Source organism: Podarcis filfolensis (genome assembly GCF_964270895.1).
Source record: "Podarcis filfolensis genome assembly, chromosome: 7".
Taxonomy (NCBI): Eukaryota; Metazoa; Chordata; class Lepidosauria; order Squamata; family Lacertidae; genus Podarcis; species Podarcis filfolensis.
The window spans coordinates 34,662,858-34,685,778 of record NC_139603.1 but is presented as its reverse complement, the minus strand read 5'-3'; the positions used below and the strand labels follow the sequence as shown (position 1 = coordinate 34,685,778).

At 42.7% G+C, this 22,921-nt stretch overlaps 1 protein-coding gene across 1 annotated transcript; it reads right to left on the bottom strand.

Moving 5' to 3' along the window:
* Window positions 1-337: 337 nt before the first annotated feature.
* Window positions 338-20,919, bottom strand: SCGN (secretagogin, EF-hand calcium binding protein). The gene is made up of 11 exons (XM_083624076.1): window positions 20,305-20,919; window positions 18,760-18,830; window positions 12,273-12,365; window positions 11,853-11,942; window positions 8,946-9,002; window positions 8,666-8,743; window positions 4,627-4,682; window positions 4,265-4,310; window positions 3,883-3,942; window positions 2,554-2,622; window positions 338-994 (listed from the first exon to the last, which is right to left on the bottom strand). The coding sequence occupies exons 1-11, from the start codon at window positions 20,375-20,377 to the stop codon at window positions 866-868; spliced, it is 822 nt and encodes a 273-aa protein (XP_083480202.1). The 5' UTR covers window positions 20,378-20,919; the 3' UTR covers window positions 338-865.
* Window positions 20,920-22,921: the final 2,002 nt, after the last annotated feature.

Below are 22,921 nucleotides of genomic sequence, written 5' to 3'. Positions count from 1 at the left end.
AAAGTCTTGCACAAAAAAGAGCTGGAGGGTTTTCTTTGAAAATAAAAAGTTTGAGCATTGTCAATGATCACTCTATGGGTTGAAGCACACAAGAGAGATGGTTCCCACTAGAAGGACAGGAGATGGAGCAGATACTTGATCTTAAACCAGAAAGACTTGGGACCCTTGAAAGGAGACCCCTTGATCAGGATCAGCTTTGGTGCTAAGATTAGCACCACTTTGGGGGATATTTCTGTCCAGCCAAACCTTTGCTGTTTTCCAGCTTTGTCTTCCCCTGGCATTTAAAATCAGGTTGGAGGGTGTTACATATTATAAGTAATACACACACCAGTTGTACTCTGATTTCTAAACGGTTGCTTTTATTCTTTTACAAATACACTGCCTCCAACACCATCAAGCTTTTGTGCCTTAAAAAAAGGGGGGGAGATACTGTGAGTATCACACACTACACAGTTGTCACAGACATGGACTACCAAGAAGGAACCAATAGTTTTAGGGATATAGCACAGGGAGCAGAGTACAACAAAGTGTGATGCTATATAGCAGCAGTCCTGGTACAATGGCTACGTAGCTTTCTGGCAGACTGGGTAGTTTGTAGATATGAAACATGTTTTAAAAATGTGTAAGAAACCCCACAGACGAGATCTCCTTTGGAACAGCATGTGTGTCGTTACTGTTCATTACATGTAATCTGCTGGGCTGAAGACTTGCAAATGAAGATTCTCATCTGCACTGTGAGTTGCCTCTATCTTCTAGGCTCGGCATAACAGAGATTATTAACACAGCACTGGAAATGTTCTACCAGGACCAGCAGGCTCTCACAAAAGACAATAATTGGCAAGCCACAGGAGAAGCACATTCAGGTCTATGGGGCAATTTTGATTCCCAGACACAAGGCGAGTTCGGATTTTTGAATTTTCCCATCCTTGTTCACATCACAATGGCGAAGCAGGATCTGGCGGAACTTATCCAGGTCAGTGCCACTAATGCTGGGCTACAATGGGAAGGAGGGGAAAGAGAGAGAGAATGACTTTCAGAGGACAAAATATCCATTCTCAGGAGTTATTTTTCCAACATCAAGCACGAACAAGAATTCCACAGCAAAGAACAACAAAGACGACAAAGGAAGTGAAGAGCCAGCAAATAGGAAGCCTCAGTACATCTTGAAAGAAGGAAAGAAAGAAAAACGAAAAGGAGAAATAATGGATTTGTGATCTGCAGCAGATGGTGGAGTAGCAGCACTTACCATATTTTTCGCACCATAGGACGCACCTTTTCTCTCCTAAAAAGCAAGGGAAAATGTGTGTGCGTCCTATGGAGCGAATGCAGGGGGGAGGCAGTTGGGAAAAGCCCCCAAGAGCCGCACACAAGCTCCGTGCGCTCTTGCGGGCTTTTCCACAGGAGGGAGAAGGGACTGACTGGCCGCATCAGTTGCTTCTCCCACCTTCCAGAAAAGCCAGGAGAAGCTGCAATCTCTTTAAAGGGGTTGTGCAGCTTCTGCGGGCTTTTGCGAGAGGTGAGGGAATCCCCCCACCTCCCAGGAAAGCCAAAACAGCGAGCGGGATCCATCCCGCCACCTGCCTTGGCTTGCTCCATAGCTGCGCGCAACCCCTCTGGCAAGGAGAGGCTGCACAGGGCTATGGATTCTTTAGCCCTGCGCAGCGTCTCCTGGCAAGGAGAGGCTGCACGGGGCTAAAGGGGAAGCCAAAACAGTGAGCGGGATCCATCCCGCTCACTGCCTTGGCTTGCTCCATAGCTGTGTGCAACCCCTCCGGCAAGGAGAGGCTGCACGGGGCTATGGATTCTTTAGCCCGACGCAGCCTCTTCCGGGAGGGAGAGGCTGCACGGGGCTAAAGGGGAAGCCAAAACAGCGAGCGGGCTCCATCCCGCTCCATAGCTGTGTGCAACCCCTCCGGAAGTCAGGTAAATACTGACACTGCACTCCACTGTCTGCTACCTAAATAGAATGATGCTGTGTGTGTGTTTTCTAAATGCATAAACATGAATCTGGCCAAGTTTATACTACTAGTCCTTCACTTGTGTGCCCAGTTTGGAGGATTTGGAAGAAGGGGTAGAGGCGATGATGGTGCAAGGTATGTACAGCAAGAGAACATGGCCAAAGCCCTATGGGACACAGAGCTCCAGATGGGCCAATGCTTTCCATCCTCTTCTATAATGGAAAATGCTCCACATGACACAAAGCATTGGTGTGTGTGTGTGTGTGTGTGTGTGTGTGTGTGTGTTTGGAACACTTCCTGGTTCAATGAAAGTATGAGGAAGCTTTTTGTATCTGGAAAACCATGTGCACCTCAGAGCTGCTGTATTGGGTCTATTACATTCATAAATCTGTCACAAGGAAAGCTAAGTTCACTTCATTAGGTTACCCAGGCCCCCAAGTTAACAAAGTGACGTTCCTCATTCTTTATTGTTCCACAAAAGACCTGGAGTCAGTTATTTGTTTTGGTGCCTTATGCTTTTAAGCTACTGAAACCAAGCCACATGGCACAAAACCTATGGGAAACAAAACATAGAAACCACCTTGACAGTAGTCACCTTGACAAGTTCCATCATATCTTTTACAAATCCGTCCACTTCTGGGCCTTCAAGTGCTCCTGTCTTACTCTGGAATATATACATGTAAAAATCATACAGTTTTGCAGACTAGAAACACATCCATCCATGAATACTTGGGTGCCTGTTCTCTTTCTGGCAATATTATCTCCAACCTCCCAAGCTATATGCCTATGGACATTCCAAATCATATGGAAAATCCACTGCATGCTCCTTGTTGTCTTGATAAGGTTTTGTCATGGCAACTATGCTACAAGGAAGGTGGTCATCAGACCTGATTCAGACACTCTGATTCAGAAGAGAGCAAGACAGCTGCAATCCTAGTTGTCCCGACTTCTGCTATAACGGGTCTACTTCTGCATCTCACAAATAATCTGCCAGCGGCAGATCGTTCCCCACCTGTGCCCTGGGCATGCACCAGGGCACACCATGGGGTTGGGGCTGTGGGTGGAGCATGCCACTGCAGCAGCCCCTACCCACTGCTGAAAAGCGGGGTGCACGTCTGCTTGCGGTGCCCCAAGAGCCCTGTGTTGTTTTTGTGAGTCTTGCAAAAATGATGCTGGGTTCATGTGGCACCACGATCAGGCATGCGTCCTGGCCCCTGCTAGCCCAGCACTATGGCTATAGAGTTGTTTTATGGTTTTTACTAATAGATTTGTTGTTTATTCTCATTGTAAATTGCTTTGAAGGTTTTCTTAAAAAACAACAATTAAGCTGTATATATATTTTAATGAAATAAACGAATCCACTTGATTTCCCTACATGCTATTCTAATGCAAAGTTTTGTAAAGTCTGATGTGCCACTTGATCAGCAATAACATACCCTCCAACAGTTCTCAGATGAACATAGGGACTTCCTTTTCTATATTATTATTATTATTATTATTATTATTATTATTATTATTCTACCCCACCCATCTGATCGCATTGCCCCAGCCACTCTAGGCAACTTCCAATATATATAAACACATCATAAAACATTAAACATTAAAAAAAAACCAGGTCTGTCTTCAGATATCTTTTAAAGGTTGTATAGTCACTTATCTCCTTGGGTTGTTTTGTTGGTGTTGTTGGTTTTTTGCAAAACTCCATCCCTCCAACATTTCTTTAATGAAAATAGGGGTGTCCTACCATACCCTCCAACATTTCTCCGATGAAAACAGGGACATCCTAAAGAAAAGTGGGACATTCCGGAACCAAATCAGAAACTGGGGTGGCTTCTGTAAACTTGGGACTGTCCCTGGAAAATAGGGACACTTGCAGGGCTTGCAATAATCCCAAACCCATGAAAGTAACAAAAAATCATCTTACAACATCATAGTGTGCAAAGATTTTCTCAAAATCTCTCTTCCTTTCTTCTGTACTACAAGCCTGAATGGAGGAGAAAAAAATATTTTAAAATGTTTGGGGATTTTTTTTTTTAAGGGAAAAGGGGGAAAGGTAACTAAATGCACTAAACAGATAGGTAGCCGTGTTGGTCTGCCATAGTCAAAACAAAAAAAAAATTTCTTTCCAGTAGCACCTTAAAGACCAACTAAGTTAGTTCTTGGTATGAGCTTTCGTGTGCATGCATCTGACGAAGTGTGCATGCACACGAAAGCTCATACCAAGAACTAACTTAGTTGGTCTTTAAGGTGCTACTGGAAAGAAAATTTTTTTTTGTTTTAAATGCACTAAAAATTACTGTACTTACATCCAGTTTAAATTGAAGGAGAAAATTTTCCTGAAGAGCCAGAATTCTAAATGGAAAGAGACACATGGTCATTTTCTCAGATACCAGTTATACAGAGATAGGCATTTCTGCCTGATAGATCTCGCAAAGGGGAAATATGAACAGTCTGAGAAACAAAAGCTTGTAACATTATGAGTAGGGTTATCGTTTTCTCTCTCTAGACAAATTCTAGAAGTGCTGGTTCCTTGTGACAGGCAGGAATTCAACAGATTTAGCATTTAGAGTAAAGGGAAGACACAGCAATGAGGAAAGTTTTGCCTGTTGAAGCTACCACAGATTCAACACTCCCTTTCTGAATAAGCTGAAGAGTCATTAGAAGCTACCTTGCTAGGTCATTGAGATCCAGTCGTCCGTCTTTATTTTTGTCAAAGAGCTTCATCTAAAAAGCAAGATAAGAAAGCCTTTATGAAGCTGTCATTAATATAGGAAACCTGGCATACACAGTGAGTCAATATACAGGGGCATTTTACTATTCATAGTGATGCTGCCCACATTGTGGAGTCACATAGCCCTGATGGGCATAATGTCAGATTTGCCAAGGACTGGACAAGCAATCCTCTCTCCTTCTCAGATTTTATCATGGGACATTTGGCCAGATCGCAAAACAGTTTTGAAAGAGTGCATTGTGTGCCTGTTGGATGTATACATGAGAATGATACCAACTTCCTTCTGTCTTTCCCAATTTTTATGGAACTGTCCTTGGAAAACATGGTGGAGCACCATCCATCTTCCTTCTAATGGACAGATAAGTGAGCGTTTGATCCGACTCAGTTTCATGATGAGTATGTTTGACAAATGCTCTTTCCCTCCATAAGCACGTGCTGCCGCTGGGAAATTTCAGGCTCTTAATGTCAGAGCACTCATGCTGATGACTGTAAGAGGTTCTCCCCGGTATATTCAGATTTCCCTGAACTATATTTTGATTGCTCCCCTCCAGGCTGAATCACTTCTCTTCAAAGTCCCCCCCCCCCCCCCCGGTCCTTTCCCAGCTATAGCCCTGTTGCTATAAAATGGCAATCACTTTCAGAAAGGAGAAAAGTAGCCTGAATAATTCATGATAAAAGAGGGTTGAGAAACTGAATTTAATTTTTTAAGGTGTTGGGAGATGACTACACTGTGTATCTCATAGATTAGCTGTAAAATATTCACCATTGGGATAGTGTTTAACTTCTCTTTTATGAATGCTACCTCTTTCGGAATGATGATGCTCTGAAAAACCTACAGGGGGAAATGTTATTGTGTATGTGTTTGTCTACACACACCTCAAGATGCATAAGGAAATACCTCACCCTCCCAGGGTGTGAGGCCAAAATTTGGTGTCCCTCCTAACTCTTGCCATCTGTTCTGCTCAATTCACTGCATCATAGTTGTGGTGCCCTCCAGCGCCCCCTAGGCTCAGGGTCCAGTGCGACAGAACTGGTTGAACTGCTCTAAATCTGCCTCTGCTGTGTCAACTGTGGTTAACCTTAACTAAGCTCCCTTCAAACCATAGTTTACAAAGCCTTATTGGCCAGATTGGACCCCCTATCTGGCCAAGAGGTTCCCCATCCCAGGATCAAGCAACAGCTCTCTCTCCTTTTCCCCAACCCTGAAATTTGAAAGACCAAAGTCTACCCCTGGACACAGAAAGCTGTAGTTAAGCTACAATGGAGGTCAAATATCCTGAACTTCCCACTGGAAAAGTCATGCTGAAGGACAAGGGAGAGGATGGAGTGTGCAAGTCTAGGGGAAACAAGCCTCATTCTCATAACACTAAACTATGGTTTAGATTCACCTCCAGGCCAGCCTAATATGAGCAAGACGCTTCCTCCCCTACCCCTTCCTGACACATTCCATAATTTTTCACAAGTTTCGTTTTTTTGCTAGTGTCATGGGAACTTGCTGCTCATAGTATTTTCCCACGGAACTGTGGTGAGAGCTTGGTCCCAAAAAAGAAAGGGATGGTTTAATTTGAATCGGGGCTCATCTCCAGAACCTGTTTTGCATGCCTGAAACCCGATATATCCAATAACAAGCGTAATCAACAAACATTTGGACAGATGTGGAGACAGCAAGGGAAGGAAGACATAGGAAGCACGGAGTTAATCCAAACAAAACCTCCATGGAAACATAGCACATGGATTTTTCATATGCCTTAAACTATCTGTGATTCTGTAGACAAACTAGATGCTGTTTTATTCAGTAGAAGCATATTGTGTGGTGCAAATGAAAGCCCAGGACTGACAGCTTGTCTGATATTATCATGACCTCCTACCCTAGCCAATGAATAACAATAGCCTTAGCCAGGATGTGATAATTTTGGCAGGCTAGGTAATGTGATTTGCTGATGAATAAACCAGTAATGAGCTTGCCTTGCATATGGCATTGACAAGATGTAGCTTTGTGAACTGCAGAATTTAAAAACATACTGGTGATTTAATAACGACTGTATGCTCTAATTTATCCAAATGCAATTGGGGAACATTAAAAACACTTCTAAAATCTGGAAGTCAGATGTAAGGAAGTAGCATTTGAACTTAGAAATTAAAAAGGGTTACACTGATACAGGGCACACTGGGATACAATAAGGGACATAGAGACAGTCAACAGAGCTAAGTTTCCACAAAGTGAACTGGATACATTTCTGAGTGGTTTTGAGTGATAACACCCTATAACCTTTTAAATATGTTTGGGGTGGGAGTGGGAAAGGGATGGGGTGGTGTTATTGGTTTATGTTTTTTATGTTTTTTGTGTTCTTATGTTGTATTTTAAGCACGATAGAAATGATCCCTAAAAGTACAGTCTTTTTATGTTGTATTTTAATGTTGCAAAATCTATGATGATCTATGAATGAAGGGCAGGACACTTAATAATAAGAATAATAAGAATAATTTTAAAGTAGGTTTCCTTCTTCCCTAGTTGCATGATTAGAGATAGAACTTAAAGGTGACATGTGGGACATGACAGATGAATGCTAATGGCAAGGCACTTGATGTTCATTTACCAAACCTTTTCCTTAGCTGATTTTCACTCCTGGAACAACATGGTCTTCTCTTCTGCTTCAGCCTTTGATACCACTTAAACTGAATGATGTGCTTAGAAACACACTTGCCCTCTAGAATTCATCCTCTCGTAAGAGAGTTTCAACAGGTATTGAAGGATAATTGCTCGTCACCTCTTTTGGACCTTTGTGGTAGGATTCCTTCCCTTGTCATCCCTCTTGTGCAATGTATACTTGAGGAGGCCACTTGACAAGGTCAATTTCGCAATATAAGGTCAAGCTTGTGTAACAGCTGCTTCCCATTTGCATGAAGTGCCTCAATGGCTCTTCCTTGAAAACAGTACATCTCTGGGGAATGAGCCCTATCTGAAACCAACTCTCCTGTGGACCAATAGGTACTGGAACAACTTATTGAATGACACAAGAAATAGAAGGAAATCACAAATACCTGATTTAAAGCCTACTGAAATCAGCCAGGTTGCTGCAAGATTACAATGTTAACATATGCAGTAACTCAACAGATGGTATCCACAAATCAGTTGTCTGGGCATGGATAGAAAAGATTTAGTGCCTGTTCAAATCCTTCTTGTGTATATCACAAATATTCTTGTAAAGTATAAGTTTTCAGTCTAGCCTAAATAGGTTATAATGGGTTCTATCTTGATCACAATGCAGTTTATTTTTTAAAATAGTTTTTTGGGGGGTCCATGAAATTGTAGTCTGTGCTTGTGATGGAGATCATGCCAAGTCCAGGCTGAAAACAACTACATAGGCCATGAACAAGGCATATGAGAGAAAAAAGCCACACTAAATCTCAGTCAGATTGGGCCTGTGGGTTGGTGTGAAATATGGGAGCAGTACACACTGCAATAGTTTTATGATAATTGCTCTCAGTTCTTTTGCTATGATTTAATGTTTGCTTATTTTTCTGCTTTTCTTTTCCCCCTCTCATAATCCGGATGACAGAATCCCTTTCCCCCGAGCAGGATGTTATTCTGAGGTACAGTCCAATTACTTATTCAAAAGCAAAACACAAGTCATCATAAAATAGAATAGGGAATAAATACTGGTAGTTGGTACCAGATGACGTCTGAGCACAAAAGAGGTAACTTCTAAACACCAGTGACATCAGCTCAAGGCTGGGATGACAGGCTTTAGGGACAATGGCCACATTGGCCTAGTTGGACCCCCTAGCTGGCCAAGAGGTTCCCCATCCCAGGATGAAGCAACAGCTCTCTCTCCTTCTTTCCCCCACCCTTTAGATATCCCCTGACCATCCTTTGCAATGTTGGTCCATCTTGTGCAACTACCATATTGGCTATCTAGAATTCCTGAGAATTTCTATAATAACATAAGTATTTGATCATATGCACTCTGCTTACCATGGTTTCTGTGTATTCTTGCAGCTTTGCCTTAGAAATGGTTTTTCCATGCTGCCGGAAAAGATCTTGCAGAAAGTTCTTTGTCAGGAAAGGAGAGAAGTAGTTTTTACTGTTTCAGATTCATACTAGGAATAATATAAAGGAGTCAAAGCCTGTTTCATCAGACGCTTCACAAAAACTAAGGCAGTTGCTTGAATGCACTTAATACGTTTTATATACGATCAAAATATACATATTGAGTAAAGAAGGCATCTGGATAAAGACTCCCTAGAGAACTTACTCTGAGTTCGGCAGCTGAAATAAAACCACTGCTATCAACATCATATTGGCGCCAGATCTAAAGGGGGGAAAATGAGTGAACAGTTATAATCTTCAACTAGATGTTCAATACGTAACTATATCTCAGTCTCATTTATGAAGTGCTATAGAACATAGCAAATGTTTGGATAGGAGGAGTTTGGATAAGTGATTATATTTTTCACAAGGGTTGCAACCAACATGGGAAGGATTTCAGATGATGGGAGTCCGTTGCAGCCCTTCAGTGGGCTCACTGTGTGGCAATTGAACGCCCACTCTCCCTTGTACTTCAGTCATGGGGAGCCACAGCAGAAAGAAAGGGCTGCTCTACAGTATCAGATGGAAAGTAGCCACCATCACACCAGGCCCATTGCTCATGAATCAGATAGTTTGGGAAGGAGATTCTTCTGGGCTCATGTTCCTTCAGGCTGTGCTGAGTCTCCTAGTAGATGAACATGCAAGACTCATTTGGAGCTATCCAGCAGCAGGTCAGATTCCAAAACACACAGGTAGGCGGAATTACTGATTTACTTTTCTAAGACTGAGCATTTATTTAGCTTGTTCTCTAGATCTTGGCTATTACCCCACCATCTCTAAAATAAACTGTTTGACGTGTGCACATGCATGCGTGCACATCTAGAAGAGGACACATTTGCCGACTTCTACTTTTAACCATGGATCGCTATGATGACTCTATCCACAAAAAAGAGGATGTGTCCTGGAAAAAGAGGACATATGGCAACCTTAAATGGCTCATCTCATTATTGACATCGTGGAATTATTAACTAACATTTTGTTTATTTCCAAAATATTTAGAAAACAAGGATTTTGAAACCTGGAAAAAACCTTATGTGTCACTGACAAGTTCCATCTAAAAGAAGTGTGTAAACAGATTTAAATCATTTTTCATCCTTAACCTGGACATGTCGTTACCATGGCTGCATATTCAGATTCGTTATTTGTTATGTAAACAACACAGCCAATCAAGGGACTAAGTGGCTATTTGTATTCCTATTTGTATCCCCTTGTTCTTAGTCATCCTAAGGTGGTAGTTGACATTAGATGGTATTTTTAGATTGAAACACTAGGCCCAGATTAGAAGAGATTTTATTTTGTAAAAAAAAAATTCCCAATGCACTTGATGGTACCCACCTGGAGCTAATTGATAGTATCACATTGGAAAGGGCAATATAAACAACTCAATGCCTCAGTTACAAAATTACAGGAGCTGTGTATTTCCTCTGTGGTGTTGTTCCAATTTATTAATTTTTTTGCTGCCCCTTCACTATGAAGCTCCAGTGTGGGTTATAACAATTAAAAATATAATATTAAAACAGAATAAAGTACAGTCGAGATAATAGGCTGGGTCCTAAAGTATACATCTCAGATGTCAAATGGCAGGGTAAAAAAAGGTGCATCTTCAGCATTTGAGGAAAGTGACATAATGAAAGTGTTCAACACACTTCTGTGGGGAGGGAATTCCACACTTTAGAGGCCACCACAGAGAATGTCCTCTCCTGGGCCACCACTGTGAATTTCTGAGGGCAGTGGAATTCCCAAGAAGGCCCTCTCTGCTGATTGTAAGACCTGAGAAAATCTGTAGGGAAGGAGGCTGTGAGTCAAATTTGGGGCCTGGGCCATTTAGGATTTTAAACACTAATTTGGACACCTTGAATATGACCCAGAAGCAAACTGGCAGCCAAAACAGGGTTTGTGTGAATTCTAAATGTAATCCCAGCCAGTAATCTGGCCACTGCATTTTGGACCAGTTGAAGTTTCCATCTCATTTTTAAGTGTTGCTTAAAAAAGAATCAGGAGATTCCTCAGAGATCTCTTTGAGTAATGGACAGTTTGGTCTAGTGCTCACAATGGAACCATTCTTAGCCAGGACTCCAGAATGGCCCTCCGTCAGTAGCTGCAGTGTCAATCCCATGTTTTATATTGGACTGAAAAGACAGAGAGTGATCTGGGAAGAAGAATGAGAGTTGTTAGCTAGATGTTTATATGGTGACTTGAATCATTAACCTAGTAGGTATATTCTTTTAAGCGTCAAGCCTCATAATCTCATTTTTCAGGTTCCAAAGTTCAAAGGCACACAATACTTAACAGCTTGTGTTATGTAATGAAAGCTGATAATATTATTCTTGAATTTAATAAACAGCTGTGCAAAAGATCCCCACAGACCATCTGTGGCCAAAAGCTGCACACTGCTTCTTCCATGGCTGATAAGTTCTGCATCATGCAAACTAGGCCATTGTGCTTCACAATGGAGAAGGATGCTGAGGCTCAACATATATGTGATGGAGGGGGCAAACTAGAAATAAAGCAGGAGAAGAAGGGTCTACTTTTGAGAGCAAAGGTGTGGGTGTATGGGAGGATTCTGAACCTGCCCCACACCTCTCCCTCACTTATGGTACTTCCTTGCTCTCTATCACCTCCAGAGCTCTTTCCTGGACCAAATTCTAATATTGGAAGTGAGTGCAACTGGAGAAAGCACTGGTTGGGTGGAATGCAGAGCCAAGGAAATGATAGGTACAAGGAGCAAAGTACCAGGTCACACTTCCTGGAGCCTTTTCTTGGGCTCCCAGAATCTGATCCTCCATCTCATGCTTTGTACTTGATTGGGAAAGACCTGGGTTTAAACCAAGTGTAGGGAAGCTATGGCCTTCCCAAAGTCATTGGACTACAACTCTCATTAGCGCTGGTCATTGGCTATGCTGGTTTCTGGGACTGCTAGGAATTGGAGTCCAATAAATTCTGGAGGGCTACATGTTAGCTACCCAGAGGTTAAACAAATGTGAGCCTCAGCGTGTGGCCAATACACCAACTAAAAGTATGCAATGCAAAATACTTTGAAAGATGGAAACAGACAGCAGGAAATTACACCCACCCGCATGAATTCCACGCTGTTGTCCAAAGGTGTTTCTCTTCGGAAAAGAAGCAGGAAGTTCTCATCCTCCGACAAGAGTATACTTGCAAGCTAAAGTTTTTTTGGGGGGAGGGGGGAAAGGTTACATTTCTCAAACTGTTCTCTATGCAGTTATTTTCATCATCATCATCAGTGTTATTGTTATTCAGAATAAATTGCTATACCACAAGGACAGAAGCAGGGCAGAGCAAAGCAAAACTACAAAATCTAGCAGCAAAATTCTGACAGATGCTTTTGTCAAAAGGACATTTGGACAAAAAGTTCCAATACTACATTATCTAAACGAACCGGTGAACCCACTCTTTGCAACAGTGCAGTCATTATGCCTCAATTGCCTGTCATCTATTTTCTAACACTGCAAAATAAAAGGCAGCTAGGTACCTCTTGTATTTGCAAGCGTCCATCTGCAGTCACATCGTAGGCTGACATAAATCGTTTTTTCACCCTCTGCACCTTTTCTTCTGTTATGGGGCTCTGTGGTATGAAAAGCAACAGGTTAAGGATAAAACCAATTTCCCCGAGTACAATGTGTTCTCTCCCGTCTCTTTTAGGACCAGCCATGCAGGACCTGCAGTGAATGTTTCCTTTAGACTGAAAGGAGGGGAGCCTGCAGCAAGAGCCATTTTGTTCTGGTTTCCTAACACCCTGCCTTGAAGTCATCTTTGGAAGTGATGTGCACGCACACACATACATTATCAGAAGCGACTTGTTCCTTACCAAAATGACAATAGTCCAAGAGCACATGAAGCCACCACCTAACTAACATTAAGCAGGAGTGGGTCTGATCAGTGCCTGGATGGGAGACTTCTTGGAGGCCACATGTATGCCATCTTGGGTTCCATGATGGAATAAAGGCAGAATATAAATGTGAGAAAGGAAAAAGATTATCAGAAGAAAAGACAAAGTAATGGCAGCTAGGCACATTGACCTATATGGCAGTTAGCTTAGCTAAGATTGGGAGCAGTTGGTGTCATGGAAGGCTCTGGTGAACCAGAAGACAATAACTTTATTTAGACAAGAATAAAATAGTGGCAGGAAACTCCTGACCATACCCAGATATAAATTAAGTGCAGTGCCACTTCGTGACCAAACTAGACACTTGCACTATCCATACAGATAGAAACAAAAGCTTACACGTTTATATGAAAGGTTCAGGACCAGACAAAAAGAGGAAGATATCAACCTGGTCTCTGAAATCTTCAAAGAGCAGATTGAACTCCTGGCTGGGGGCCATTGTGGCTAAAACATAGAACAGCACTCCAGGTGATAGTTGCAAAGGGGGGCACCTAAAGGCAAAGCAATACTGCTGCTCCTGAAAAGGATTCGCTGCTCATATGCATCCACCCAGAGCAGTAAGATGTTGCAGGTATATGTAGCTGCCTCTGCATGTAAGACAACCAACTCACCTTGCAGGTACAGCTAGGGATCTCTGCCTGAAACAGTGAACAACCTTTTGCACCAGAAGGGTGGGATATAATTGCTTAAATAAATGTCACCAGGCAGCCAAAACAACAATTTCACTGTATTACTGTGTTCCACACTGTACATAAGAAAACTCCTTTTGTGCCAAGAAGCCGATGACAGCTTGTAGAAATAAGATGGCCTAGATATATTATGAGTAGCCTTTAAAACCAGTCAGAAGAATATCAGACTTCACGTGTTAAATATCCCTGAGCTCAGCCTCTGCTCCAAAAGGTAATTCAATGGGAGCCAGGTTAATTAAACTTCATGACACTTCCAAGATATTTTAATCCCATATAAAAAGATAATGTCTGCTTTAAATTCTTTGAAGAAGTCATTAAAATAATCCTGCATACAACTGAACAATATACCAGGGTTTTTTTTAAAAAAGAAAAAGGGCAAGCTTGGTTTCCCTAGTATCTCTTTAAAAGAATACCACATGTTATTATAGTTTAAAAATTTCCAATGTGAGACTGTAGCAGAAGTTTAAGACCAATTTAAAAACCACCAAAAAAGTAAAATAAAAGTGAGAATAGAATAGTACATATTCAAATAGACCTTCCTTTGTATAGTCATCTTGGTCTTTTAAATTTAGCTTTCTTCCCGCAATGCCATGTATATTCCATCAGCTAGTAACAAATGCAAGATTTGCTCCTGTATTTTAACTAGAACATATATATAGCCAACCAAGAACTTCTCCTTGGGGTTTCAATGTTCTGTCCTTATTTATGGGCTCTCATTTTAATGTGATATCAGCGAAGAGATTAATTATTAAGAGATTGTTTAATTATTTCTCCATTAAATATGAAATGAAGTTGGTAACTTTACCAGCAATCCTGCTGGATTGTGAGGCCATTCTCCATTATGCTCAGAGGAGGGATATCAACCCCATTTCCATTTAAAATACATGGAAACAGTAACCAGGAAAAGACTGAGCCTAACTTCCAGGTCTGTTAGAGGGAAATGCACTATTTTGACACAAGGGCACCATTTCAAACTGTCACCCGCAGCCACCCTGAAGGAGATATAATGAAAGTTTGCTGCTTGAACTTCCAGCTGAACAAATATTTCAAAAGAGGAGACTTCCAGTCGCCAATATAGCTGTTCCCTTAAAAAGTCTGAAGCTATGCACAAACCCCACAGATCTCCATTTGAAAACACACACACACACACAAAATGGTCACCACTGTAGGGCAACCAGAAATGAAAACAAACACAGACTCCTCCATTTCCTCATTCATTCCACCCCTTCCCCATTTTGCATGCCCACTGAATTTGGTCAGTCTTTTGTTCTCCCAGCTGGGGTTCCTTTTCTTGCCTTTAGCATTAGTTGAGAACGCTTCAGAGTAGATGAAAGAGAGGCAGGGGAAACATAGTGCTAGAGACTACAGTGGTCATTAGGGAGAAATAACAACAGGGTGCACAGAGGTTAAAAACAATAATTATGGAACAGTTTGCTATTCAAACAGAGACAACTTTCGGAGTGCATAATAACTATTCATTTTATTTCGTCCAACACTTTTAATCTTCAAAGCATATAAGTAGAAATGGTTATTCAACTTAGTTAGGTTGCTTGGTAAGCAGGATCGTCTCATTCTGACACACACCAACATGGTATGACAAATTCATAACTCAGTAAGTCACTGTAAAGCAATCACCACTGGGAGATGCTCTTCCAGGCTCCAACTCGCTGCTCTTACAGAATTACAACATTGTTAGAGTCTACACTACAGAACTCTGCAGGACATCAAGGGCATGGAAAGGCAGAAGTGGTCCACACAACAGGTGTGGCAAAAGGAGCACCAAGACAATGGAGAACAGGGTCACGGAGTGGCACTTGGGTGAAGATCAGTGAGCAAGCAAGAAGGAGGGATGCTTTATCCCCCAGATGCCAGTCATATCTCACCTGCAAATGCCAGTCTGGCAGCATTGGCTTTTCAAGAGGCCCAGGAGAGGCAGAGGGAACCTTAGGATCAGGGGCTGAATGTGTCCCCTGGCTTCTTTAGCCAGCCTACCTACTCATAGGACATTCCCCAGGCCATGTCCCTCACTGGTCCTGCCCTGTGTCCTTCTCAAGACCAATTGCTGGGCCAGGATGTGTCCTTGAATTGTGACAATGCCTCTTGCTTGGCTGGATGAAGGTGTTTGTAAGGGTAACCCCTGAGTTTTGCACGTACGGTACAAAGATGACAGTCTACAATCTTGCTTTGCCCACTTGCCCCTGGCTCCACCACTGTCCTGTGACCTCTGCAAGCTTGCCCAGGGGGACAGGCAGTCCTTAGGCTGAAAAAGTTCCCTGCTCCTACTCTGGGGGGCTACCTTGTCCCCTGCAGGATCTTACTTCCCACAAACACAAGCCTGCCCTATTCACCCTGCCCTTTAACCTTCATGGTGCCTGATGTTTGAGGGGAGGAGAACAACACAAACATAATAATGTAAGAAGAGGCATCTAGATCTGTCCAATGGCCCATCTAGTCCAGCATCCTGTTCTCAAAGTGGCCTGTCGGAAAACTGCAAGCAGGACCCAATCACCAGAACATTTTCCCTTCCTTTGGTTTCCAGCAAAGCCACTTCTGGCCTGCCCAGGAGGTGGGGTTGCGGGCTTCACGCCCACCCCCACATGAGCGGGGGCTGGTTTCAGCCCCCGCGAGAGCAGGGGAATCCCGGCCGCATCTCCCCCCCCCCAGCCAGCCAATCGGCTGGCTGGGGGGGCATGGCCTGCCCTATTTAGGGCTGGTGCAGAGGGGGCTCGCCCTCTTTTCGCTGGCTAGCCCCCACGTTTTCCCACCCTCCCTCCCTTTGGGTAGGCTTTAGGTAGGTCTCTGACTTTGCTATGGACTTCGGTCTGTCGCCGCAAGGGGCATGGTAGGAATTTTTCCCAATTGGCAATTTACAGCCATTTGGTTTTACGCCGACCTCGTAGCAACTCATCACAACTCCTTGGCATTGGTGGTTAGGCATTGGTAAGAAGGGATTAAGAGGATGTGGGGGGGGGAGGAACGCCATCACCTCCCCCCAGCGAACGAAGGGTGGTCCGATAAAGGACTCCGGGGCCGTGGCCCTGTCTGAAGCCTATGGAGGTGTGGGCCAAAGGCACGCCCCCGAGCGGTGACCCGGGGGGGCTCCTAGTTGACGTGCCTCAGCAGGAGACTCCCCCTCTATGGTGTTAACCCTTCCCGTGTCTCCGGCAAATGGGCTGGAGCCGGATAGTTGATAGGACCAATGCCTAAGCCAATGCCTCTCATTCCTGAATTCAATAAAGTTGTGGCCTAATTCGCCCATTTAACCTTAAATTAGGGTGTCTTGTGTCTTTATTTATCCTGGTGGGGGGCGGGAACTCGCCACGCAACTGGTATTCAGAAGCATTCCTGACTGTGAAGGCAGGGCATAATTCTCATAGCTAGCAGCCAGGGGAAGGGAATCTTCCACACTTTCCACTCAGTCCAAGAGATGAGAAGCAAATGGTGCACTCTGCGCTTGCAGTCTGACTTCCTTTCCTTTACCTCTTCCAAGTGTTTGGTAGGGAAGTGTTTAAGAAAGCAGGGCTTTGTTATTGAAACAGCAGAAACCCATTAAGATGTAGAGAAACACCTATTGTTCATATATTATGAACTGCATCCTCCCCTTTAAGAAGAATACCAGCAACTCAACATAGTGGGAAATAATGTCTGAAGCAGCTTGCAGTGTTTGCTATGAGTAAGTGGAGCCCACTTCCCCTCATTGGAGGTACTAAACCTATCAGTCATTCTAAGGTCACACAATTGCAGTTCAGAAATAATTTCTAATCATCCAGGGGTCTTTCCCATCTCCCTTTAACTTACTTCTCTCTCATGATTTTTCCTTTGATAGTAAAAGGAGAATCCAAAGAGTTAAGGTTTTATGAACGCAGGATATCTGATCACAAAAACAAGATCACAGTAATCAGAACTCATTTCCTTTTTTGGTGGTTTATGGCAACTGCAGATAGTCAGATAATACACAGAAGAAAGTAAGCACAAGTTGAGAGCATGGCTTTTTGCTAGTGGCAATCAAAAATAAAGGGCCAATATGTCAGGGGAAATGAAACAGAACCGCAAAGAACAGGACATGCAAATAATTGACTGTGCTGTTGATTCTACCGTTCATTTTACAGCTGTTTACAAGCAGATCCATTTTCCTAAGCAAGTGTCAATTAACTCTGGAGAAAGACCCATGTTAATTGATTTTGGAAAGCAGAATTTTGCATCTGCAAAACTAATCAGCAATGTTTTGAATAAGCAAAAGACACCTGCTGCCCTAACTCCCTTCATCCAGATTAATGTGTATGCAAACCTCTTGACTCACCTTCATTAATCTAAATGTGTTTTTTTGTCAGTAGCCTAGCATTTGCTTCATGCCAAAATTATGACCAGTGAGTGGGTGGCCAGTGCAGAGGGACTCAGAACACAAACAGCGATAAGAACGTTGCCACACCTGTTGCAAAAGGAACCTGAGCAGAACTCTCACACAAAGAACGTTATTTACTTTAGAATGTTGTTACTAAGAAAAACAAAGTAGACGGGGAGAGAAATATGGTTACACACTCTTGGCTTGGTCTAAAACAGTATGGACAGCATTGCCAGTGCCATGCATGGGGAGTTCTCTTTCTCTCTCTCTGGGTAGAATTTATTTATTACTGCATCTTGCATTTATACAAAATATTCAACTTTCCCCCAAGAAGTTCAAGGCATACAGCATGACTCTCTCTTTCTCCATATTGCCTTCACAATACGAAGGTTAAGTTGAGAGTTGGTGACTGGCCCAGGGTCACCCAGCAAGCTTCATGGCTGAGTGGATATTTCAACTCCCAGGTACTAGTCCAATGCTCTAACCACAATACCACATTGTGTGTGTCTGATACGTCTCATCAGGTGTTGGGCAGGAAGGAGAGAGGTGGGTCACATCCACACCATACATTTAAAGTGCATGGCTTCCCTCAAAGAATCCTGGAAACTGTAGTATGTTAAGGGCGTTGTAGCTCTATGAGAGTTCCCCCACAGTTCTTTGGGAGAACCAGGGCCAGACTTTGGTAATCTTTAGTAATACGGTGAGCAAGGCTAAAATTTGGCACCTCCAAATGGATCTTTTCAATTATAGATCTTCTCAGTTTTGCCCCCCCCCCCTCAGCTCAAAACCCTGTGCAGGGAAACCTCCTGCACTGCCCTAAATTTGGTGGTTTAAGAAGCCATGTGATTTAAATGTATGTTGTGGATAATCCATGTTTCTCCTCCCCCTACCAAACAGCTGAGTGGCAGAATTCTCATCTTCCTGAAAGTGCTCTGCAACAGGAACCCCAGCTCTTGGATCTATGTTCAACACCAATTTGCAGGAAACCTCTGCATATGCTCATGGCTATATTTACATGCAGAACATAAGACACAGTACTTACTTCACTGCCCAGTGTCTTCAGCAGATGATGGAAAAAATTATCAAGCTCTTTGCCTTCTATGTAACCGTTGTCTAAAACCGATTAAAAACATATTACTGAATATTGTACCATTAATGTTCGGAATCTAAACTGAAGAAATAACATGCAACATAAACATTTCATAAATCTAGTAACAACTCAAACGTTTAGCCAAACTGACACACACACATAAAGAAAATGTGAATGTTTGTTTTTTCCTTTGATAGATTGTTTAAATGTGCAGTTACTTTATTCCAGCTTTCTAAGTTGAAATATTCCTCTTCTTCAAATAAATAAGAGATATGTAACTTTGTCCAAAATCCACCAAGAGCTTCTCTTGTTTCAGCCTCCTTTGATATTAATCGGATAGCCAAGAACTGTATTGATACAAAGATTGCAAAACATAGGTACAAGGTGCCAGGCTGCATATACCAGAGCAGGCCTATAACTTTAGACTGCAAGCACATACATTTTGAAGTACACGAAAGAGGAATAAAGTTTTCATGCATGTATAAATGCACTAATCAGAGAATTAACATGTTTATTTTAAAACAGAATATATACATCTAAATAAAAACAATAACAATAATAATTTATTTATACCCCGTCCATCATGTTCCAGGTTGTATACAATCTAGGGTTACAATAAAGTATTAAGACATTTTGGGATATGTTGTTTTAGGGTGATGTTTAATGAAGAAGAACCATTTAAATCAAACTTTCATCAACTTGGAAAGCATAAATGGCAAACAACTGCAGGCAGGCAAATGAGGGGAGTAGTGCAGAGGTCTCCCCACTTTCTCGGTCTCCAGCATAGAAATCAAGCAGACAGCTGGAAGGAGAGTGGGATTCTGCATTCCTCCTTTGCCAGCCTAAGTAGGCTGGTATATTATTATTATTTTTTGCATGGTAGTAACTTTGGGGGTCTAATTTACAAGACTGGTTGAGAGTGTAAGCTCCTTGGAGAAGGGACATGTCCTTTTGCTTATGCTACTCAACACCATGCACACTGATGGTGTAAAACAAGAACAACAAGTTCTTCAGGATTAAAATCGGTATTGAAACACAACAGTGTTTCTTTTAATCAGCAAATTAATAATAATAATAATACTTTATTTATATCCTGCCCTCCCCAGCGGAAGCCGGGCTCAGAGCGGCTAACAACAGTAAAATAATACAGCATTCTAAAATCAATAATAGGTGAAAAAAGTCAGCTGATCGAGGTCCACGAGGATCTGTAATTAGCCTTGCTTCTCAATTAAATGGCTTCAATCAGACCCACCAACCACCCTAATCTCCTCTGCGCACCCATGAACACAAGACACTCTGAGATCACGGGAATACAAGCATATGTCTAGTCGAAAATCGAACTTGGAAAAGCAAAAACTTCCTTGCAAAGCAGAACGAGAAAACTTGGACAAAGAAACACCCCAGCTAGCGCCCCTGCCTACCGCCTTTTCTAGCCGCGCTCCGTCCCTTCCCTATTTAACTCCCAGAGTGGAAAGAGCCTCTCCCGGGCGCACTCACCGTCGGCGTCGAAGCGCTGCCAGAGTCGCAGAAAGGCAGCCGCCTCGAGGGAAGGCAGAAAGTCGCTGTCCATGGTGCTGACGCCGGAGAGACCGCGATGGGCAAAGGTCAGCGCGTCGCGTTGGCAAGTCCAAGTGGGCTGCGCGGCGCTGGGGCTGCTGGCCTCGAGTGCCCAAGAGGCGGGCGGGTTTTCAGAAGGCAGCCCAGCCGGGGACACGCCCAGGCTCCCCCAAGATCCCACCTGCTGCCTGGAGAGAAGGTCGGAGCAATCCAGCAAGCGAGGCAAAGTCGGCTGCTTGCTGCCCCCTTTCGTGCCAAAGTTTCCCTTGTCACCTGCTTGGAGGAAGAGCTGCTGGGCTCGCCCTTGAAATGAGACTGCTGCCACCAACTTTAGTTGTTTTTTGTAAGGATATATCCTTGTAAGTAAGGCGAGAATATAAGGGGATTTATTGGTGCACGGAGGTGCAAGATGGAATTTAGAAGGCAGAGTCACCAGCTTAAAGGGACTTTGAAAAAGCTTCCTCAGAAGAAGTCGAAACAGCTGCAGTATTAAAAGCGGTTAATGAGTAGGATTAATTCAGAACTGCATCCGCGGCAGGCAGAAGGGTCGGTTTGAAAGCTCGCTTTGCATGGAGCTCTCTCACTTTTTCTTCTTTTTTATATTGCCAGAGTTTCAAACTTGCAACCCTTTCTAGAACTACAGCAGCTGTAGAGGAGCATTACAAAGGAAGCCTATGGAGCTGTTGCTACTTTTGGAAACAATCCAAAAATCAGCTGAAATGAATAGAATGAAACACATAGTGGTGGCTTTAAATCAAGATTTATTTATTTTAAATGAGGAATATAAATTAGTTATTTACTTCACAGAAAAGTACATTGTTAATTTGTGATGGGCAAGGGGGTGTGCGTTGTTTTTGTTTTTAAAAACCCCCTCACAGAATTAGGGGTAAATAAATATTACATAATTGTAATGTTGCTCATGCACACAGTGAATTATTCATGAGTTGCTCTGAAGCACCACCTCTGTTTTTAGTTAGTTTTCAGAGTGGCATCAGAGAAGGAAATAGCTGTTGTGCCTGTTTTTCAGTACAGTGGTACTTCGGGTTAAGAACGTAATTTGTTCTGGAGGTCTGTTCTTAACCTGAAACTATTCTTAACCTGAGATACTACTTTAGCTAATGGGGCCTGCCGCTGCCGCTGCGCCGCCACCACACGATTTCTGTTCTCATCCTGAAGCAAAGTTCTTAACCCGAGGTACTATTTCTGGGTTAGCGGAGTCTGTAACCTGAAGCATCTGTAACCTGAGGTACCACTGTATTCCTCATTTGAAAAGCTTGCAGGTTTTATGAACCACTGGTGGTAGACTGAAATAGACTTATCTATTGCTCGGGCACAAACTGACCATGGGTTTCTGCAAATTATGGCAAAGCTTGGTTCTTACGCTTTGATTATCAACTGGTCTGTGAATGCAGAAGATAAGTTATTAATGCCATATAACTCTTATCCCACATACTGGTGTTTAGAATTACATTAGTATCTGAAAGAGGAAAAGACAAAACAACAACAACAATTACCTGTAAGTTTTCCATTCTACATATCTGTTAGTGTTGGCAAACCTTAGCAGTTTTGAAGATTAGGATGTGAAATGGCATTTCCAAGTTAGAAGTTAGAAGAGTAATGCATTGCAGGGGGTTGGACTAGATGACCCTTGGGATCCCTTCCAACTCTACAGTTCTATGATATCTCAGGCAAGCATCCTGCAGAACTGTACTTTGTGAACACATTTGCTCTACTACAGTTGCATTATGTACACGGGCATTAGCTAATGCGCAGAATATTGTTGTTATTAGGGGTGGCAACATCAAATTTCTCTTGAGTGGATCACTAGTCTAGAAAGTCTAAACATACACAAGCACACAAACAGATGAATTAAATCTGCCCAACATATATTAATTTGTCAATTTGGCCCGATTGATAGCAAATGGTAAAAAAACAAAACAAAAAACCACCCACTATCAAATTACACAAATAATGACTGGTGTGATATAGAAGCCTCTGAAAACAGGCACAAAGTCAATGTTGCATATTGAGGTGTGTGAGAGGGATTCTTAGCAGCATGGCTACAGTTAAAAGCTTGACTTGCTCCCTTCTTGCATGGCAACTGCCTATTTGAAAAGAAAGAAAGAAACCACCCTTTTGCTTTTCCTGTCTCTCTTTTCCCCTTCCAATATTCATTTTGACAGTGAGGCTTAATTTTTAAAGGCACCCTTTCTCAAAGGCTGACAGCTAATTGAAATACAATGGAAGTGTTGAGACAGCAATACAAAAGATTTCTAAATGGAAATTCCAGAAAAACAAAAGTACGTACACAACGCAAGTCCACGTTTGTCCAGCTGCTTATCCAGTTGCTTCATGCATAAGTGAGCAAGCTCCATTTGCAATTTTAATATCAGCTTTATTATATTTGGTGTGGCTCAGGGGCAGCTAACTAGTAGCACTGCCATACATCCGGAATTTCCCAGACATATCCGGGATTCATCTGTTGAAAATAGCGTCTGGGCAGAATTCTCAGAAACCAGTTAAAATGTCCCAAAAAACCCCAGGCATATGGCAGCCC